General features: G+C 38.9%; 3 protein-coding genes across 4 annotated transcripts; all 3 read left to right on the forward strand.

Moving 5' to 3' along the window:
- The first annotated feature begins 3,759 nt into the window (after positions 1-3,759).
- LOC131348437 (toll-like receptor 4) lies at positions 3,760-9,177 on the forward strand. Of its 2 annotated transcripts, XM_058383383.1 has the most exons (3): positions 3,760-5,901; positions 5,987-6,153; positions 6,253-9,177. In XM_058383383.1, the coding sequence occupies exons 1-3, from the start codon at positions 5,815-5,817 to the stop codon at positions 8,462-8,464; spliced, it is 2,466 nt and encodes an 821-aa protein (XP_058239366.1). In that variant the 5' UTR covers positions 3,760-5,814; the 3' UTR covers positions 8,465-9,177. The 2 variants fall into 2 exon arrangements, with proteins under 2 accessions (XP_058239366.1, XP_058239376.1); XM_058383393.1 differs by lacking the exon at positions 5,987-6,153.
- A 1,009-nt stretch (positions 9,178-10,186) lies between these two features.
- LOC131350196 (toll-like receptor 4) lies at positions 10,187-13,296 on the forward strand. The gene is made up of 3 exons (XM_058385416.1): positions 10,187-10,495; positions 10,653-10,819; positions 10,919-13,296. Exons 1-3 carry the CDS (start codon positions 10,370-10,372, stop codon positions 13,128-13,130), a joined length of 2,505 nt encoding a protein of 834 aa, XP_058241399.1. The 5' UTR covers positions 10,187-10,369; the 3' UTR covers positions 13,131-13,296.
- A 323-nt stretch (positions 13,297-13,619) lies between these two features.
- Positions 13,620-16,806, forward strand: ftr14l (finTRIM family, member 14-like). The gene is made up of 6 exons (XM_058385477.1): positions 13,620-14,082; positions 14,288-14,383; positions 14,476-14,709; positions 14,827-14,986; positions 15,089-15,148; positions 16,268-16,806. Exons 1-6 carry the CDS (start codon positions 13,666-13,668, stop codon positions 16,789-16,791), a joined length of 1,491 nt encoding a protein of 496 aa, XP_058241460.1. The 5' UTR covers positions 13,620-13,665; the 3' UTR covers positions 16,792-16,806.
- The last annotated feature ends 291 nt before the right edge of the window (positions 16,807-17,097 follow it).

Below are 17,097 nucleotides of genomic sequence, written 5' to 3' on the forward strand. Positions count from 1 at the left end.
TGCTATTTTGAGTTCTCTAACCAAACACATTCTGCTGAGTGAATACAATCTGCACAGTGTGGATAAATCAACTGGTTCACCTACCATTCAGTAAACTCCAGTCTTGTTTCCATTTTCCCTTTATAAGATTTTTGCTTGCTCTATTTTCCCCTCTCCCTCTCCTCCCTTTCTGTACTCCCTCCTCTCTACATTCTCTTTCGCTCTCACCCCACCCCCCCCATTCTGTCTCTCCTTCTTCACTCTCCTGATTGGCTGTGGTGTGTGTCAGTGATTTTTTTTTTTATGTCAAGTTGAGTCAGGTTCACTGGCATTTCAGAATGTTCCTTAACAAGAGAGTGCACAGTATCTTACAGAAGTTATGGCTTTACACCTTTTACATAGTAAAGTAAAATTGTTTCTTGTGTAAAGCCTTTCTACAATTAAATCCAAAAATGTCATTCACAGAACAGCTCCAGGAGAGCATGAGGTGTTTAGCCAACTGAATCTCTTGCAGAACGACTTGGTTATAACCCTATGTAACACGATTTTTGTTCCTGGGTAGTGAATGACACTTTCCAATTACTCTTGATGGAAAATGATAAATAAATAAATAAAAAGCCATTAAGCCCCTTGAAGTTTGGGTTTGGGCTTTTAAGATAACGAAAATCTCAGTTTACCCATTTTACTAAAAAAAAAAGCTGCCCAAAACTGACCTGAACTTTCATGGCTAAGATGGGTTTTTTCTCTTTATTTGGGTTACAAAGAATGGGGGAATAACACATTTCCCAGGAACAAGAAAAAAGTACAAATTTCTTACATGGTGTAATGTGTGCCAATATAATTTACTGCCAGTTAGCTAGCTACATGTATTACCATGCTGTAGCATACTTGTTGGTTCATTCAAAAATTTTTCCCATCTCACAAAACATGTCAGTAGGTGCATGGCTAAGGTAAACTGCCTCTAGGTGTAAATTGTGAGTATAGGAAAATGTATAGGTGTAATGCATGGTGCTGTCCTGTGGATCTAGTATTCCTGTATTCCCACCTCAGTCTGTGTTCCCAGGATATGCAGGGTGAAGCGAGTGAAATTTGTAGTTATCTACTAAACTAAAAATATAAAATTACATGTGTGACATGAATTCATGTTTGCATTACAGCAGTGAAAGAATTAAATGAAGGTCAGGGTTTGATAGTTTGCTTTGTATGCTTATACTATTAACAATATCAGTATGAAAAGCTGCCTAATGAAAATACAATTCAAAAGAAGACAAGACAGTTAAAATTGAGTGACAACTAATCAGATACCCTGAAGAAATCAATAAATGGTTAATTAATGGTCATATAAGAGATAAATAAGGTGACTTGTAGTTTTCTTTTGGCTAAACGTTAACACTGTAGCACACTAACTCATGTTTGATGGCACCAAATAAAAGTAGGCATAAAGATATAAAATAAATGAACAAATATAAATTGTGTTGGGATTGTTGAACCAAAATCTATTGTTTAGCATGGAGGGAATAGAGATTTAACACAGCCACTGCCACAGATGACAAACACTCCATGAACAGATCCAAGCTGAATATTCAACTGTATTTTCCTTTGGGTGTTCTTAAACTTAGACATACACTATATTGCCAAAAGTATTCGCTCACCTGCCTTGACTCGCATATGAACTTAAGTGACATCCCATTCCTAATCCATAGGGTTCAATATGACGTCGGTCCACCCTTTGCAGCTATAACAGCTTCAACTCTTCTGGGAAGGCTGTCCACAAGGTTTAGGAGTGTGTTTATGGGAATTTCTGACCATTCTTCCAGAAGTGCATTTGTGAGGTCACACTGATGTTGGACGAGAAGGCCTGGCTCTCAGTCTCCGCTCTAATTCATCCCAAAGGTGTTCTATCGGGTTGAGGTCAGGACTCTGTGCAGGCCAGTCAAGTTCATCCACACCAGACTCTGTCATCCATGTCTTTATGGACCTTGCTTTGTGCACTGGTGCACAGTCATGTTGGAAGAGGAAGGGGCCAGCTCCAAACTGTTCCCATAAAGTTGGGAGCATGGAATTGTCCAAAATGTCTTGGTATGCTGAAGCATTCAGAGTTCCTTTCACTGGAACTAAGGGGCCAAGCCCAGCTCCTGAAAAACAACCCCACACCATAATCCCCCCTCCACCAAACTTTACACTTGGCACAATGCAGTCAGACAAGTACCGTTCTCCTGGCAACCGCCAAACCCAGACTCGTCCATCAGATTGCCAGATGGAGAAGCGCGATTCGTCGCTCCAGAGAACGCGTCTCCACTGCTCTAGAGTCCAGTGGCGGCGTGCTTTACACCACTGCATCCGACGCTTTGCATTGCACTTGGTGATGTATGGCTTGGATGCAGCTGCTCGGCCATGGAAACCCATTCCATGAAGCTCTCTGCGCACTGTTCTTGAGCTAATCTGAAGGCCACATGAAGTTTGGAGGTCTGTAGCGATTGACTCTGCAGAAAGTTGGTGACCTCTTCGCACTATGCGCCTCAGCATCCGCTGACCCCGCTCCGTCAGTTTACGTGGCCTACCACTTCGTGGCTGAGTTGCTGACGTTCCCAAACACTTCCACGTTCTTATAATACAGCTGACAGTTGACTGTGGAATATTTAGGAGCGAGGAAATTTCACGACTGGATTTGTTGCACAGGTGGCATCCTATCACAGTTCCACGCTGGAATTCACTGAGCTCCTGAGAGCGACCCATTCTTTCACAAATGTTTGTAAAAACAGTCTGCATGCCTAGGTGCTTGATTTTATACACCTGTGGACATGGAAGTGATTGGAACACCTGATTCTGATTATTTGGATGGGTGAGCGAATACTTTTGGCAATATAGTGTATTTAAAAGAGGATGCTTATTTACATTGACTGTCTATATTCACTTGAATATTTGTGATGGTGATCGTAACATTTCACCTGATGCATTGCTTAGCATAGATGAGATATGTATAACTGTATGTACATATTGATGTATGATTTAAGTGGAGTTGAGACCTCAGGCTGAGATTGGATGTAACCGAGGGCAGAATCCAAAGAACCAGTCATAATAATGCCTGCTTCTGCAAAAGCAGGTTTTTAATAAAGGATCAAAACCCAGGAGAAGATAGCAAATACCAAACCACCTCAGTATACTCACCAAGTAGATTGCAACGCATCTAAGGAGCTGATTTATTGAATAGATAAATTGATTGGATTTACTTAAGTGCAATGTGCAAACCTGTGGGCCAGAACCCGACAGTTGTAATCTGGCCTGCCAAATGATCTTAGCATATTTGCACTAAATTAACATTGTCTTATGGATCTAATCAGCCTACTGCACTTCCACAAATTCTGCCGCATTTCCAGTTCAATTACAATGAACGATTTGCAAGTAGTTGTATTTTAGTATGTGAGTGTGCAGGAGATCTTGAAGTCCTGTATACAAGAATACTGACAAAGTTTCTATTAGTAAGAAGAAGAAAGGCATCTGGAGAAAGGCTTCAAATTGTATACTTCATTATACACTTATATTGTCAAAAGCTTTGGGACACCCCTCCAAATCATTGTATTCAGGTGTTATTTTCCAGGGGTTGGGCTTGGCCCCTTAGTTCCAGTGAAAGGAACTCTTAATGCTTCAGCATACCGAGACATTTTGGACAATTTCATGCTCCCAACTTTGTGGGATGGTCTGTTCCTGTTCTAACATGACTGCACACCAGTGCACAAAGCAAGGTCCATAAAGACATGGATGAGTGAGTTTGGTGTGGAGGAACTTGACTGGCCTGCACAGAGTCCTGACCTCAACCCAATAGAACACCTTTGGGATGAATTAGAGTGGAGACTGTGAGCCAGACCTTCTCATCCAACATCAGTCTGACCTCACAAATGTGCTTCTAGAAGAATTGTCAAAAATTCCCATAAACATACTCCTAAACCTTGTAGAAAGCCTTCCCAGAAGAGTTGAAGCTGTTATAGCTGCAAAGGGCGGGCCAACTACATATTAAATTCATGTGCATGTAAAGGCAGACATCCCAGTTTTGGCTTGGCTCGCAGTCTCCACTATTCATGTCTTTATGGACCTTGTTTTGTGCACTGGTGTGCAGTCATGTTGGAACAGGAAGGGGTCATCCCCAAAACTGTTCCCACAAGGTTGGGAGCATGAAATTGTCCAAAATGTCTTGGTATGCTGAAGCATTAAGAGTTCCTTTCACTGGAACTAAGAGGCCAAGCCCAACCCCTGGAAAAACAACCCCTGAATTCAATGATTTGGAGGGGTGTCCCAAAACATTTGGTAATATAGTCTACATACACAAGAAAATGAATGCCTATTAACAGAATAGCCAAAGAAGTACCTCAAGGACAAGTTGCTGTATCAGTGTACAGACAAATGTGAAATATAATGGAAACAAGAGCCAGTCTATTTTAAAGCAGAAATGCATCATAACACTGAATATACTGTAGAGTCCATTTAAATGAAGGATTTGGGGGAAAGAGCTAGTCTCTGTTAGTCCACTAGGAGGCAAAATAGAGCAATACATTTAATTAGAAGGCTAAAACTTAGATATTGTAATCTCATCCACTTCCAAAAGAACTAATTTAGGGTTTTATGGGAGTGAATATTTATGCGCGCACTATATATAGACTCTTCTCTAGATTGTAGAATGTGGTTGTGTAGATATGCTTATTCAGCCGCAAGAGCATTAGTGTTGCACAGCACTGATTTTGGTAGTTAGCACAGTCATCATCCAAAAGGCGTTTAATATGGGTTGAGGTCAGGGCACTGCAGGACACTAGAGTTCTTCCACTCCAGTCTTCTCCATGCCAAGTCTTCAGCAATCTCGCTTTGTGCACAGGGGCATGTGAAATGTGCAGGAACAGGTTTCTCTTAGTTCCAGTGAAATTAGGGAAATTGTAATGCAACAGTACAGTATACAGAAACACTGTGTACTTCCACGTATTGTGACATTAGTTTGTGGGATAACCATATATGGTATAGTGGTCAGGTGTCTACATAATTTGGGCCATATTCGGATAGCTAGTCACCTAGGTAACATTACACTTATCCTGCTTAACAAAAAAAAATAAGTTACACTTAAAATGACAAGATAAGGGGGACGTTACATAATATTAACAAAATGAGGTTGGCTTTGGTGACTAGTTTTCAGTGAAGTTTTTTAGTTATAGAGTAAGGTGCATTGGTACCATATAAAGTAGTAATTCTTTAGAATGTAGTGAAAATTCTGAATAAACCTTTATTTCAAGTAAACTACACGCGATGGTAATTTAAATGTCAAGCCCAGCGTTTACATTGTATATGGAATGTCTTTAATTATTAAGTAAAAAAAGTAAGAGGTGCTATATATGGTTTGTTATATAATTCAGTCAAAATCTACATGGGCAGATTTCCAGTTCCAGGGTCCTGGGTTCGATCCTGAGATTACTGTCTGCGTGGAGTTTTACATGTTCTCCAAATATTTGTGGGTTTCCTCTGGGCTCTCTGCCTTCTCATTTTCCCACGGTCCAAATACACAAACACAGGAAGGTGCTAGATTAGTGTGAGTTACTTTTTCAATGATTCCCTGGCATTACACTTGGGTGAATTCCAATTCCCTGATCAGCAAAAAAAAAAAAAAAGGAATGAAATCAGAATGATTTCAGAATGAATCAGAATGAATTGTTGCCAAAGACGTAACTTCACAAGTGACGTTCCTTAATTGTGACTGGACTAGTTCCCCATTTTGCACATAGTTCACGTTCTGCACAGATCGAGTTTCACATTTAGTTTCACGTCACTGTTGGATATTGATCATCCTTCCATAATACTATGAGTGTCTTTTGTATAGCTGAAGGAATACTCCCACTAATGGTCTTCATCCTTATACAAAATGGAAATGCAGAGGAGTGCACTAAGGTATGTTAGAAATTAATAAATGTAAACATTTGATCATTAGTATAAGATATAAAGTGAGTCTTGCGTATCATTTTGACTTCAACAGGATGTATACAATCGATACTATTCGTGTGAAGGAAGGAATCTCACCTATATACCTACCAGCATTCCTTCCTCTGTAGAGAAGCTGGACTTTAGTTTTAACTGGTTGCCTTCTTTACAAAAGCATCTGTTTCCTCCACTGTATGATTTGCAGGTCCTGGACCTCACAAGGTAAAGAATTCTGTCCATTTTAATGATTATTGCTAAGCACTAAAGTATCCTCTTGTGTTTAAAAAAGGATTAAAATAATCAGTATTTCTGCTCTTTTAGATGCCAAATCCAGTTCATTGCTGATGATGCTTTCCACAATGTGAAGAATGTGACTACTCTGATTCTTACTGGAAATCCCATTTCATATACATCTCCTGACGGCTTGAACTCATTACATAAATTAAAGAGACTGGTTCTCGCGGACACTGGGCTGCTTTCTTTAAGTGTCCAGTTGAACAATCTCACCAAGCTTCAGGAACTAAATGTTGGAACTAATATGATTCAGACGATTGCTCTTCCACGATTCATGATCAACTTTAAAGACTTCTGCGTATTGGACCTGCATGCAAATAAGATATCCAGCTTAAAAGTAGATCACACCGCTGTACTGCGAGAGATGAAGGGAAATATCACTCTAAAACTCTCCAGCAACCCAATATTACATATTGAACCAGGAGCCTTTAAGGACATTTACCTGAAAGAGCTTAACATACAGAGTACGTTTGTTTCATTTGACGCAATGAGGGATGGCCTAAAAGGTCTCGGTGGTCTTCATGTTGGAAAGCTTCTTATAGGACTTTATGTAGTAGACAGGTCAAAAGTAATATATGATGCTAATTACCTTGATGGACTTTGTTTGATCAATTTTAGAGAAATATATTTTCTTCAGAAAGATTTTTCAGATTCTGAAATTAATGTGTTACAATGCATGGTCAATGCAACAAAAATCATTCTGAAACGAGCCACTATTGGATCCATGCATGTCTCATTCCATCAGCTCAAAGAACTTTATATATATCGCAGTCGAATGCCCATTGTACTGGACCTTTCACATCTACACACGTTAGAAAAACTAGTCTTGAATGACAGTAAACCAGTATATCTTCATGGTATGAATGACATGCCCAAACTCCAGCATGTGGATCTGAGTGGAAACCAATTCAATTTGGTTGATTGTTGTTCAAGGTTTTTCACAGGGATGCCAAACATTCACACACTTAACCTGAGCTTTAATTCCATAATATATCTGAGCAATAATCCGTTTGCCGGACTTGACTCCATTGAAATTTTGGATATTCATTTGACAACATTAAGGTCATTAAATGCACAATTCAAATTTTTTAAAAGTCTCAAGCGTTTACGATATTTGGATATATCTCACACAGACAGTACGTTTTTGCGGACCATGGCCTTTAGATATCTAATTAGCTTAAAAGTACTGAAGATGGCAGGGAACCGTTTCCAAGGAGATGCACTAAGTTATATATTTAAAAATGTCACATCCTTAGAGCGTCTTTACTTGTCAAATTGTGGTATTCAGAACATAGACCGCAGAGCTTTTGAAAGTCTTTCAAATCTACGGCATTTGTTTCTTAGTCAAAACAAGTTGACGGTTTTGGATTTTGCAACCCAATCATATCTAAAAAGCTTAACATTATTAGATGTAGGAATGAATAGCATTTTTAGCATCCCGCTTCATACTCTGAAAAACCTACCAACAAATCTCTCAAACCTTGACCTGTCCTTTAATCCAATTGAATGTTCCTGCTCACAGATAGACTTTATTAAATGGCTTGTGAACCATCAACAATTACTTCGACAATCAGCTAACATTTCATGTAAAATACTGTCACAAGACTTAAACCTTAGAGTTATTGACTTTGACATTGAAGGCTGTGTACACATGAGAAGACTGACAATTGCGTTATGCGTATTTGCTGTCACTTTTCTTGTTTTTGTATCACTTTTGATCTACAAATTTCAGTTTTATCTGCGCTATGGCTATATCCTGCTAAGAGGTTATAGGGCCTCCAGACAGCAGGAATGGTCTTATGATGCCTTTGTTATCTACTCCAGCAAAGATGAAGCATGGGTAATGGATGAACTGGTGGAGAATCTGGAAAATGGGAATCCACCCATTCATCTTTGTCTTCATGTGCGGGACTTTGAAGCTGGCAAGGCCATTACCTCCAACATTATAGATGAAGGCATCATGGGTAGTCGTAAAGTTATCGTGGTTGTATCTAAACACTTCATCGAGAGTTCCTGGTGTCGTTTTGAATTTGAGGTGGCGCAATCCTGGCAAGTGATGGAACGCAACGCTAACATCATCATCATCATTTTAGAAGAAGTGGAGGAGGAGAAGTCAAAGAAGGTGTTTGGGCTTCATAAGCATCTGAAAAACAACACCTATCTAAAGTGGAGTGGAAACCCAATAAATAACATGACATTCTGGATTCGTCTTCGGAAAGCTGTCATCACAGGGAACTGAGTTTTTCTCCAAACTGTGTTAATACATTTGTGTCACTTTCTTCTGAAATAGAATAAAAGTTTTCAAAGTATATTATTTGGGCATATTTTTATTTAAGCAGAGACAAAGAATTTGAACCTAATCCTCTATTAGAATAAATAGATTAAATCAGACTTTTCCACTTTTGTGTGTGAAATAACTTTTTAGAAAAGAAGACTCAACTGGATCCATTTATGTACATTAATTAAAGTAAAGTATGTTATTTAAGTGCAAATGCTTACTTCTGTGGAGTTGTCCCCTTATGAAACAAATAAATAACACATGCCATTTTTGTGAAGTGTGCTTGAGCTGATTTGTGATAGACACATTATTGTGTTTAATTGTTTTTTGAGATTTTATATCATTACAAATCAATCTCAGTCAGTGGCTAAAAGTAAAACAGATTAAAATCCGCACAAACAAAAGAACATGCACAAGTCAACCACTGATATAGACCAATATCAGGCATAACATTTATGAGCAGTGAGAGGTGAAATGAATAGCACTGATTATCTCCTCATCATGGCACCTGTTAGTGAGTGGGATATATTAGGCAGCAAGTAAACATTTTGTCCTCAAAGTTGATGTGTTAGAAGCAGGAAAAATGGGCAGGCATAAGGATTTGAGGGCCAAATTGTGATGGCTAGACGACTTGATCAGAGCATCTTTAAAACTGCAGCTCTTGTGGGGTGTTCCCGGTCTGCAGTGGTCAGTATCTAGTGGTCCAAGGAAGGAACAGTGGTGACCCGGCGACAGGGTCGTGGGTGGTCAAGGCTCATTGATGCACGTGGGGAGCGAAGGCTGGCCCGTGTGATCCGTTCCAACAGACGAGCTACTGTTGCCCAAATTGCTTAAGAAGTTAATGCTGGTTCTGATAGAAAGGTGTCAGAATACACAGTGCATCACAGTTTGTTGCGTATGGGGCTTTATAGCTGCAGACCAGTCAGGGTGCCCATGCTGACCCTGTGCACCACCGAAAACGGCAACAATGGACACGTGAGCATCAGAACTGGACCATGCAGCAATGGATGAAGGTGGCCTGGTCTGATGAATCACGTTTTCTTTTAAATCATATGGATGGCCGAGTGTGTGTGTGTTGCTTAACTGGGAAACACATGGCACCAGGAAGAAGGCAAGCAGGTGGAGGCAGTGTCATGCTCTGGACAATATTCTGCTGGAAATCCTTGGGTCCTGCCATCTATGTGGAGGTTACTTGGTAGGTACAACCTACCCAAGCATTGTTGCACACCACGTACACCCTTTCATGGAAACAGTATACCCTCATGGCTGTGGCCTCTTTCAGAAGGATAATGCACCGTGCCACGAAGCAAAAATGGTTTGATGAGCACAACAACGAGTTTGAAGACTTAAAGGACTTAAAGGATCTGCTTTAAGGATCTTGGTGCCTGATATCACAGCACATCTTTAGGGATCTAGTGAAGTCCATGCCTCCACAGACCAGGGCTGTTTTGGCAGCAAAAGAAGGACCAACACAATATTAGGCAGGTGGGCATAATGTTATGGCTGATTGGTGTATATTGGAAAAAGTCCATTGTAATAAACAGGAACCAAACCACATTTCTATAAAATACTAAATAAAGTATGTGATCTGGTGGAATATATTGCTACAATATACTCAATCCACCATATAACATACACTGCTTATTATTTATTTAGGCAGAAGAGAACTGAAGAACTGGTATGATGTGTACAGTGTGTGCATCTGGTAAGTACATAGAAAAGATGAGGGAATTTTACAAGTACTTTTTTAGCCAACACCATGTGATTACAGATCCCCTTTTTGGTAGACGTTATTCAAACTAATTGTCAAAAAAGTCTTTTCATGCACTATGTGAACTTCCTTAACTGAGATTCACACTCTTTTTGATGTCACGGAAAGATTTTGATCATACTTTTCTAATAATAATGGCTGCTTTTTATGTAAACGGAGGATTACTCCCTGTCATATTTTTCATTCTCATTCAAAATGGAAATGGAGAGGAGTGCACTAAGGTATGTTACTAAATTATAACTGTAAGAATTTGGTCTACTGTATTTGGTCATTTGTCTGACAAAATGACAAAACAACTTTTAAAGTGCAAATTTATTAAATATGTGTAAAGTACTTAAAGAGTGAGTCTAACCAAACTTATATCATTTTTGCACACAGATTAGAAACAATCCACACTACTCATGTTTAGGGAGAAATCTCACCTATATACCTACCAGCATTCCTTCCTCTGTAGAGAAGCTGGACTTCAGTTTTAACTGGTTGCCTTCTTTACAAAAGCATCTGTTTCCTCCACTGTATGATTTGCAGGTCCTGGACCTCACACGGTAAAGAGTTCTGTCCATTTTAATGATTAATGATGAGCACCAAAGTATCCTCTTGTGTTTAAAAAAGGATTAAAATAATCAGTATTTCTGCTCTTTTAGATGCCAAATCCAGTTCATTGCTGATGATGCTTTCCACAATGTGAAGAATGTGACTACTCTGATTCTTACTGGAAATCCCATTTCATATACATCTCCTGACGGCTTGAACTCATTACATAAATTAAAGAGACTGGTTCTCGCGGACACTGGGCTGCTTTCTTTAAATGTCCAGTTGAACAATCTCACCAAGCTTCAGGAACTAAATGTTGGAACTAATATGATTCAGACGATTGCTCTTCCACGATTCATGATCAACTTTAAAGACTTCTGCGTATTGGACCTGCATGCAAATAAGATATCCAGCTTAAAAGTAGATCACACCGCTGTACTGCGAGAGATGAAGGGAAATATCACTCTAAAACTCTCCAGCAACCCAATATTACATATTGAACCAGGAGCCTTTAAGGACATTTACCTGAAAGAGCTTAACATACAGAGTACGTTTGTTTCATTTGACGCAATGAGGGATGGCCTAAAAGGTCTCGGTGGTCTTCATGTTGGAAAGCTTCTTATAGGGAGTTACAAAGCAATCCGAAAGATAAAGATACCAGATGCTGATTATCTTGCTGGTCTGTGCAGGATTCATTTCACAGAAATATTTTATCGTCAAAAAATGTCGTCACCTTCTAACGGCCACATAGTTCACTGTATGGTCAATGCAACGAAGATCACTCTGAAAACAGGATATATGAAAGACATGGAACATGTCCCATTTCATCAACTTAAAGAACTATATATAGGTCACCAATATTTATCAGCAATACCAAATGTTTCACATGTACATTCATTAGAAAAACTGGTAGTGGTTGATAACCAGGCACCGACATTTCATGGTCTGTGTGGCATGCCCAAACTCCAGCATGTGGACCTAAGTAGAAACCATATGGTAATACGAGAGTGTTGTTCTGAGTATTTCAGAAACACGCCAAATGTTCGCCACCTCAATCTAAGTCTTAACGCAAATATATGGTTCAGTGCAAAACCATTTTATGGTCTTGAATTGATCGAGGAATTAGATTTCCATCACACAAATCTAGATATTATTGGACAAATTGGAATCTTACACGACTTGAAGTATCTAAAATATTTAGATCTTTCATACACTAGAACTACTTTTAGTAGCTATTTATCTTTCATTGGGCTTAAGAGTCTTAAAATACTGAAAATTGCAGGCAATATTGTCCTGAGATATGTACTGTCTGATTTATTTGAAAATCTTACAGTTTTGGAGGTGCTTGATATGTCACACTGTGGCATTGATCAAATATCCAGTAAAGCTTTCAGAAACCTCCAGATGCTTAGCCAGTTACTTCTTAGTCAAAACAAATTAATGGTCTTGGATTTTTTGACACAGCCAAATCTACAAAGTCTAACAAGGCTTGCTGTGGACCAAAATAGTATTTCTGTAATCAGCCTTAATACACTGCAAAATATACCAGTGAACCTCTCTGTTTTTGACATATCTTCTAATCCATTCAGTTGCCTCTGCACCCAAACAGATTTTATTTTGTGGACAGTAAAACATCAAAAAATATTTCCTCAGTCTAATAATATTTTATGTAAAACGCAATCATCTGATTCAAAAATGAGAGTTATTGACTTTGACATTGAAGGCTGTGTACACATGAGAAGACTGACAATTGCGTTATGCGTATTTGCTGTCACTTTTCTTGTTTTTGTATCACTTTTGATCTACAAATTTCAGTTTTATCTGTGCTATGGCTATATCCTGCTAAGAGGTTATAGGGCCTCCAGACAGCAGGAATGGTCTTATGATGCCTTTGTTATCTACTCCAGCAAAGATGAAGCATGGGTAATGGATGAACTGGTGGAGAATCTGGAAAATGGGAATCCACCCATTCATCTTTGTCTTCATGTGCGGGACTTTGAAGCTGGCAAGGCCATTACCTCCAACATTATAGATGAAGGCATCATGGGTAGTCGTAAAGTTATCGTGGTTGTATCTAAACACTTCATCGAGAGTTCCTGGTGTCGTTTTGAATTTGAGGTGGCGCAATCCTGGCAAGTGATGGAACGCAACGCTAACATCATCATCATTATTTTAGAAGAAGTGGAGGAGGAGAAGTCAAAGAAGGTGTTTGGGCTTCATAAGCATCTGAAAAACAACACCTATCTAAAGTGGAGTGGAAACCCAATAAATAACATGACATTCTGGATTCGTCTTCGGAAAGCTGTGATCACAAGGAACTAATTGTTTTTTTTTTTGTTTTGTTTTTTTGTTTGATTTAATGTATTCACGACTTTGTTTATTTGTACGGCTTTTTTCAAAGTACATAATAATGTGTAAATGAAACACAGGCTGTTGAAACTGACTCTGTTTTTGAACATTACTCAGTCGTTAGATAAAACAGTGTAGGAAGATTTTTCCTCTGTACTAATATATTTTCAAACCAAAAAGAAATTGGTTTTTCCTGACCTCTTGTACAACCTGAAGTATAATATTTTGAAAATACAAAACTACATCTTCCATAACAACCAAATACATGTGAAATGTGTTTCAAAAGGAATGTATGGAAATTTTCAGTTCTCTAAACATTTTGTTTGTGTCAGAACCATGTTTCATCATGACACACCCTCTGGGTTTGAACTCCAACAAGGCATACTGGTTTACGCTAGACATACTTCATTGTTCGCATTCTCCCTTACAAAACCTGTCACACAACAGTTTCACTGAAACTACACCACACACACTGATCTAGCTCCTGCATTTCTACGGAGGAATCAAAATGTCTCGACGTAGCAGTGTGGGAGACCAGAGCCGCTACAGCTCTTACGGAAAGTCCCAGAGATCTGAGTCCTATGAAAAATACAGCAACCCCAGACCCAGCAGCCGGAACAGCCAGCGCAATGTACTCTGTGATTTCTGCCTGGTGAAAAAGATGAGAGCTGTGAAGTCTTGTCTAACATGCCTGACCTCATTCTGCGAGACTCATCTTCAGGCTCACTATGAATACCCAGCACTGATGAAGCACAAATTGGTGCCAGCAACAGGGCAGCTGAAGGAAAAGATCTGCGCCGAACACGACAAACTACTGGAGGTCTTCTGTCGCTCTGATCAGATGTGTGTCTGTGTTCTGTGTATCATGGATGAACACAAAAAACACGACATTGTCTCTGCTGCAGCTGAGAGGACAGAGAAACAGGTGAGTATTTCTTTTACAATACAATACTCTACTAAAACATTCCTTATTATGTTTATTAAGATGTTGAAAATGTAGCCTGAGATCTAGCGTTTTTAATGTTAATTAAAAATATATTGTAATAGCTCCGCTTTAGCTATTTCAACCAAATCATTGCTAAGAGACATGTGATGATGTACAGTACACAAGCCCTATTTTACTCCTGCAGAAACAACTTAGTGCTAAACTGACGAGCTCTCAGCAAAAGATTGATGAGAGAGTGAGGAAGTGGCAAGATTTGCTGCAGGCTACAGAGTCTCTAAAGGTGGGGATTTAAAAACCAATGGAACGCTCTCTACCCAGTTTTTCTTAGCTAATCTTCATTGCCCCAACTAAACTCTCGTTTCCACTCAACAGCACTCATCTCAGAATGTGTTGGAGGAGAATGAGAGAATATTCACAGAGCTGATGCAAGCTCTGGAGAGGAGGTACAACGATGTGAAGGAAATGATCCTAGCCCAAGAAACAGCCCTGATAACTCAAGCTGAGAGACACCTGAGCCGAATGGAGGAAGAAATCACGTTACTGAAGATGAAACACAATGACCTGGAGAGGCTTTCTCACTCTGAGGATCACATTCATTTCTTACAGGTATGGGCTCCTACGAATCAATATTCAGAAAATATGGTTACAAACTGAGATTTGCATGAGATCGAATTAAATAGTCGTTATTGTGAAATCAATCAAATCTCTCTATTCTGGCCACAGAGCTGGCAGTCTCTTTCTGCACCCTCAGGATATGAGGACTTGTCCAAAGTGTCACTGGCCCACATTCACTCTTTTGATAAAGTTAAGAAAGCCATCTCTGAGCTTAAGGTGCAAGTAGAAGATGTAAGCAAGGTAGAACTGAACAAGATCTCGTCTGCAGGTTGGTGAAATACAACACGATTTGTGTAAATTACTCCTTTTCATTGATTTAAGAATGGCTGATATATGGTATAAAAAATGTGACTTTGCACTTTCTTTATAGCAAGAGAAGTCCAGATTCTGCAGATTCTGGAACCAAAAACAAGGGATGAATTTTTACAGTGTAAGTGTTTTTTTTTTTTAATTCACTACAGTCAAAATATAATTTTAAGGAAATGAAAAAAAAAAATCTTAAAATAAACCAGAACCCACTTGTTTGGTTAAACACACCTTGAATGATTTTACATTGAATTATTCAGAGATAATGTTTACCTGGAAAAATTTAAAATCAAGCCATATAAGTATTTTTAATGTGACTTAAAGTATGAAACAGGGGAGTCTCAAAGTGAGGAGAGAGGGGCAGGTGGGGATAATTTCAATGGCCTTTGGAACAGAAATTGAGAAAGAAATGAGAAACATTTATGTTCGAAAGAAAGAAAGCATTTTATTGTCACAGAAACAAACTGAAATTCTTTACATAACTAGATTGTTAGGAAGCTGTGGTCAGAGCACATAGTCAGCCCCTGAAACAGCTGATTGTTATTGTCCTTGCTCAACACTATTAACTTGGAAGCACTGGGATTCAAACCGATGACCTTCAGATTGGTATCCCTAACACCTTTACCACTTAACAACCGATGTCTTAGATTTAGTTTTGACACACATTGAAAGTCTTGGCAATGTTACAGCCATCCAAAATAACAGCAAACCCAATAAGGTCAAGCACTTGCATGATTCACAAGTAAAACGTTACATTTTGTTAGTTATTAGCGCCCCCTAATGCCCTATAGTATGCTTGGGCAAAATGAAGTAATATTCTTCAATGTCGTGTTTAATTACATTTAAATAACGCAAAACACTGAAACTGATGTACAGTAAATCAGATTATTAACCTGGTAAGTAAATAATAAAGTAATGATAAAAGTTGCAGGTCATCTCTGCAGAGCAGATTTTCAGACAGAAGATGCTATTCAACAAAATTCCACACATTGCACTCATGCCCTTGTGCAATATGACAAAACAATGGCTGAATGGTTCAGATTTATTCACAGCATTCAGCAACAGGTCATGGCAAATTAAACTGTGAACCTAGATATATACCCAAATTCATGCTGCAAGCAATTATTTTGAGAGAAAAGGCTCAATTGTATATAGGCATGTAAGCATTTGTGGGAGTACATTTACAATAAAATTGTAAAACACTCATTTTGACCCGTCACTTATTGTCCTGTTTCATGTGCAGATTACTGTCAGCTTTCCCTGGATCCTCTAACAGCTCATCCAAACCTCCACCTGTCCAAGGGAAACACAGTGGTGCAGATGAAAAGTGAACTCAAATCATACCCTGAGCATCCAGACAGGTTTGACTTTTGGCAGCAGGTGATGTGCAGAGAGGCTATGACTGGCGGCCGTTACTACTGGGAGATTGAATGGAGTGGTACAGAAGTGGACATAGCTGTAACCAGTAAGGAAATAAGCAGGAAAGGCAATGACAATGTTTGCAGCTTTGGCTGGACTGACACATCATGGAGTCTGTACTGTTCTGAGTCTAAGTACAACTTCATGCACGACAGCAAGCGTATTTCCTTACCGCTGGCCAATTCTTCAAGAATAGGAGTGTATTTAGACCATAAGGCTGCAACATTGGCATTTTATAGTGTCTCAGACACAATGACTCTCCTCCATAAAGTAAATACATCTTTCACTCAGCCTCTCTATGCAGGGTTTGGAGTCTGGGGTTATGGAAGTACTGTAAAGATACTGTAATATGTATATATATATATATATATATATATATATATATATATATATATATATATATATATATATATATATATACATACATGGGAATACTTTAAGTCTTTAAGTTCTTCAATATAAGCCCTTCTCATTCGAAGGACATGTCCATTTTAATGATATATTCTCTAACAGGTTTAACTACGCCCTGAAGGTTAAAGGGCTAGCATGAAAGACAAAGGGAAAAACCACTAATAAACTGAAGTGGAAAAAAACTGAATGAGGAAAACCACTAGATGGTGTTATTTGATCTGTCTCTTGCTGATTTTAAAAGCC

Source organism: Hemibagrus wyckioides, linkage group LG03, assembly GCF_019097595.1.
Source record: "Hemibagrus wyckioides isolate EC202008001 linkage group LG03, SWU_Hwy_1.0, whole genome shotgun sequence".
In the NCBI taxonomy this organism is placed as follows: domain Eukaryota; kingdom Metazoa; phylum Chordata; class Actinopteri; order Siluriformes; family Bagridae; genus Hemibagrus; species Hemibagrus wyckioides.

What these genes read in the sequence shown, in the direction of transcription:
- ftr14l (XM_058385477.1), top strand. Translation starts at nt 13,666, where the DNA reads ATGTCTCGACGTAGCAGTGTGGGAGACCAGAGCCGCTACAGCTCTTAC. An exon ending in ATCACATTCATTTCTTACAG is followed by an intron (nt 14,710 to 14,826) that starts GTATGGGCTCCT and finishes TTCTGGCCACAG; the next exon opens with AGCTGGCAGTCTCTTTCTGC. An exon ending in AAGGGATGAATTTTTACAGT is followed by an intron (nt 15,149 to 16,267) that starts GTAAGTGTTTTT and finishes TTTCATGTGCAG; the next exon opens with ATTACTGTCAGCTTTCCCTG.
- LOC131348437 (XM_058383383.1), top strand. Translation starts at nt 5,815, where the DNA reads ATGAGTGTCTTTTGTATAGCTGAAGGAATACTCCCACTAATGGTCTTC. An exon ending in ATGCAGAGGAGTGCACTAAG is followed by an intron (nt 5,902 to 5,986) that starts GTATGTTAGAAA and finishes TGACTTCAACAG; the next exon opens with GATGTATACAATCGATACTA. An exon ending in CAGGTCCTGGACCTCACAAG is followed by an intron (nt 6,154 to 6,252) that starts GTAAAGAATTCT and finishes CTGCTCTTTTAG; the next exon opens with ATGCCAAATCCAGTTCATTG.
- LOC131350196 (XM_058385416.1), top strand. Translation starts at nt 10,370, where the DNA reads ATGTCACGGAAAGATTTTGATCATACTTTTCTAATAATAATGGCTGCT. An exon ending in ATGGAGAGGAGTGCACTAAG is followed by an intron (nt 10,496 to 10,652) that starts GTATGTTACTAA and finishes TTTTGCACACAG; the next exon opens with ATTAGAAACAATCCACACTA. An exon ending in CAGGTCCTGGACCTCACACG is followed by an intron (nt 10,820 to 10,918) that starts GTAAAGAGTTCT and finishes CTGCTCTTTTAG; the next exon opens with ATGCCAAATCCAGTTCATTG.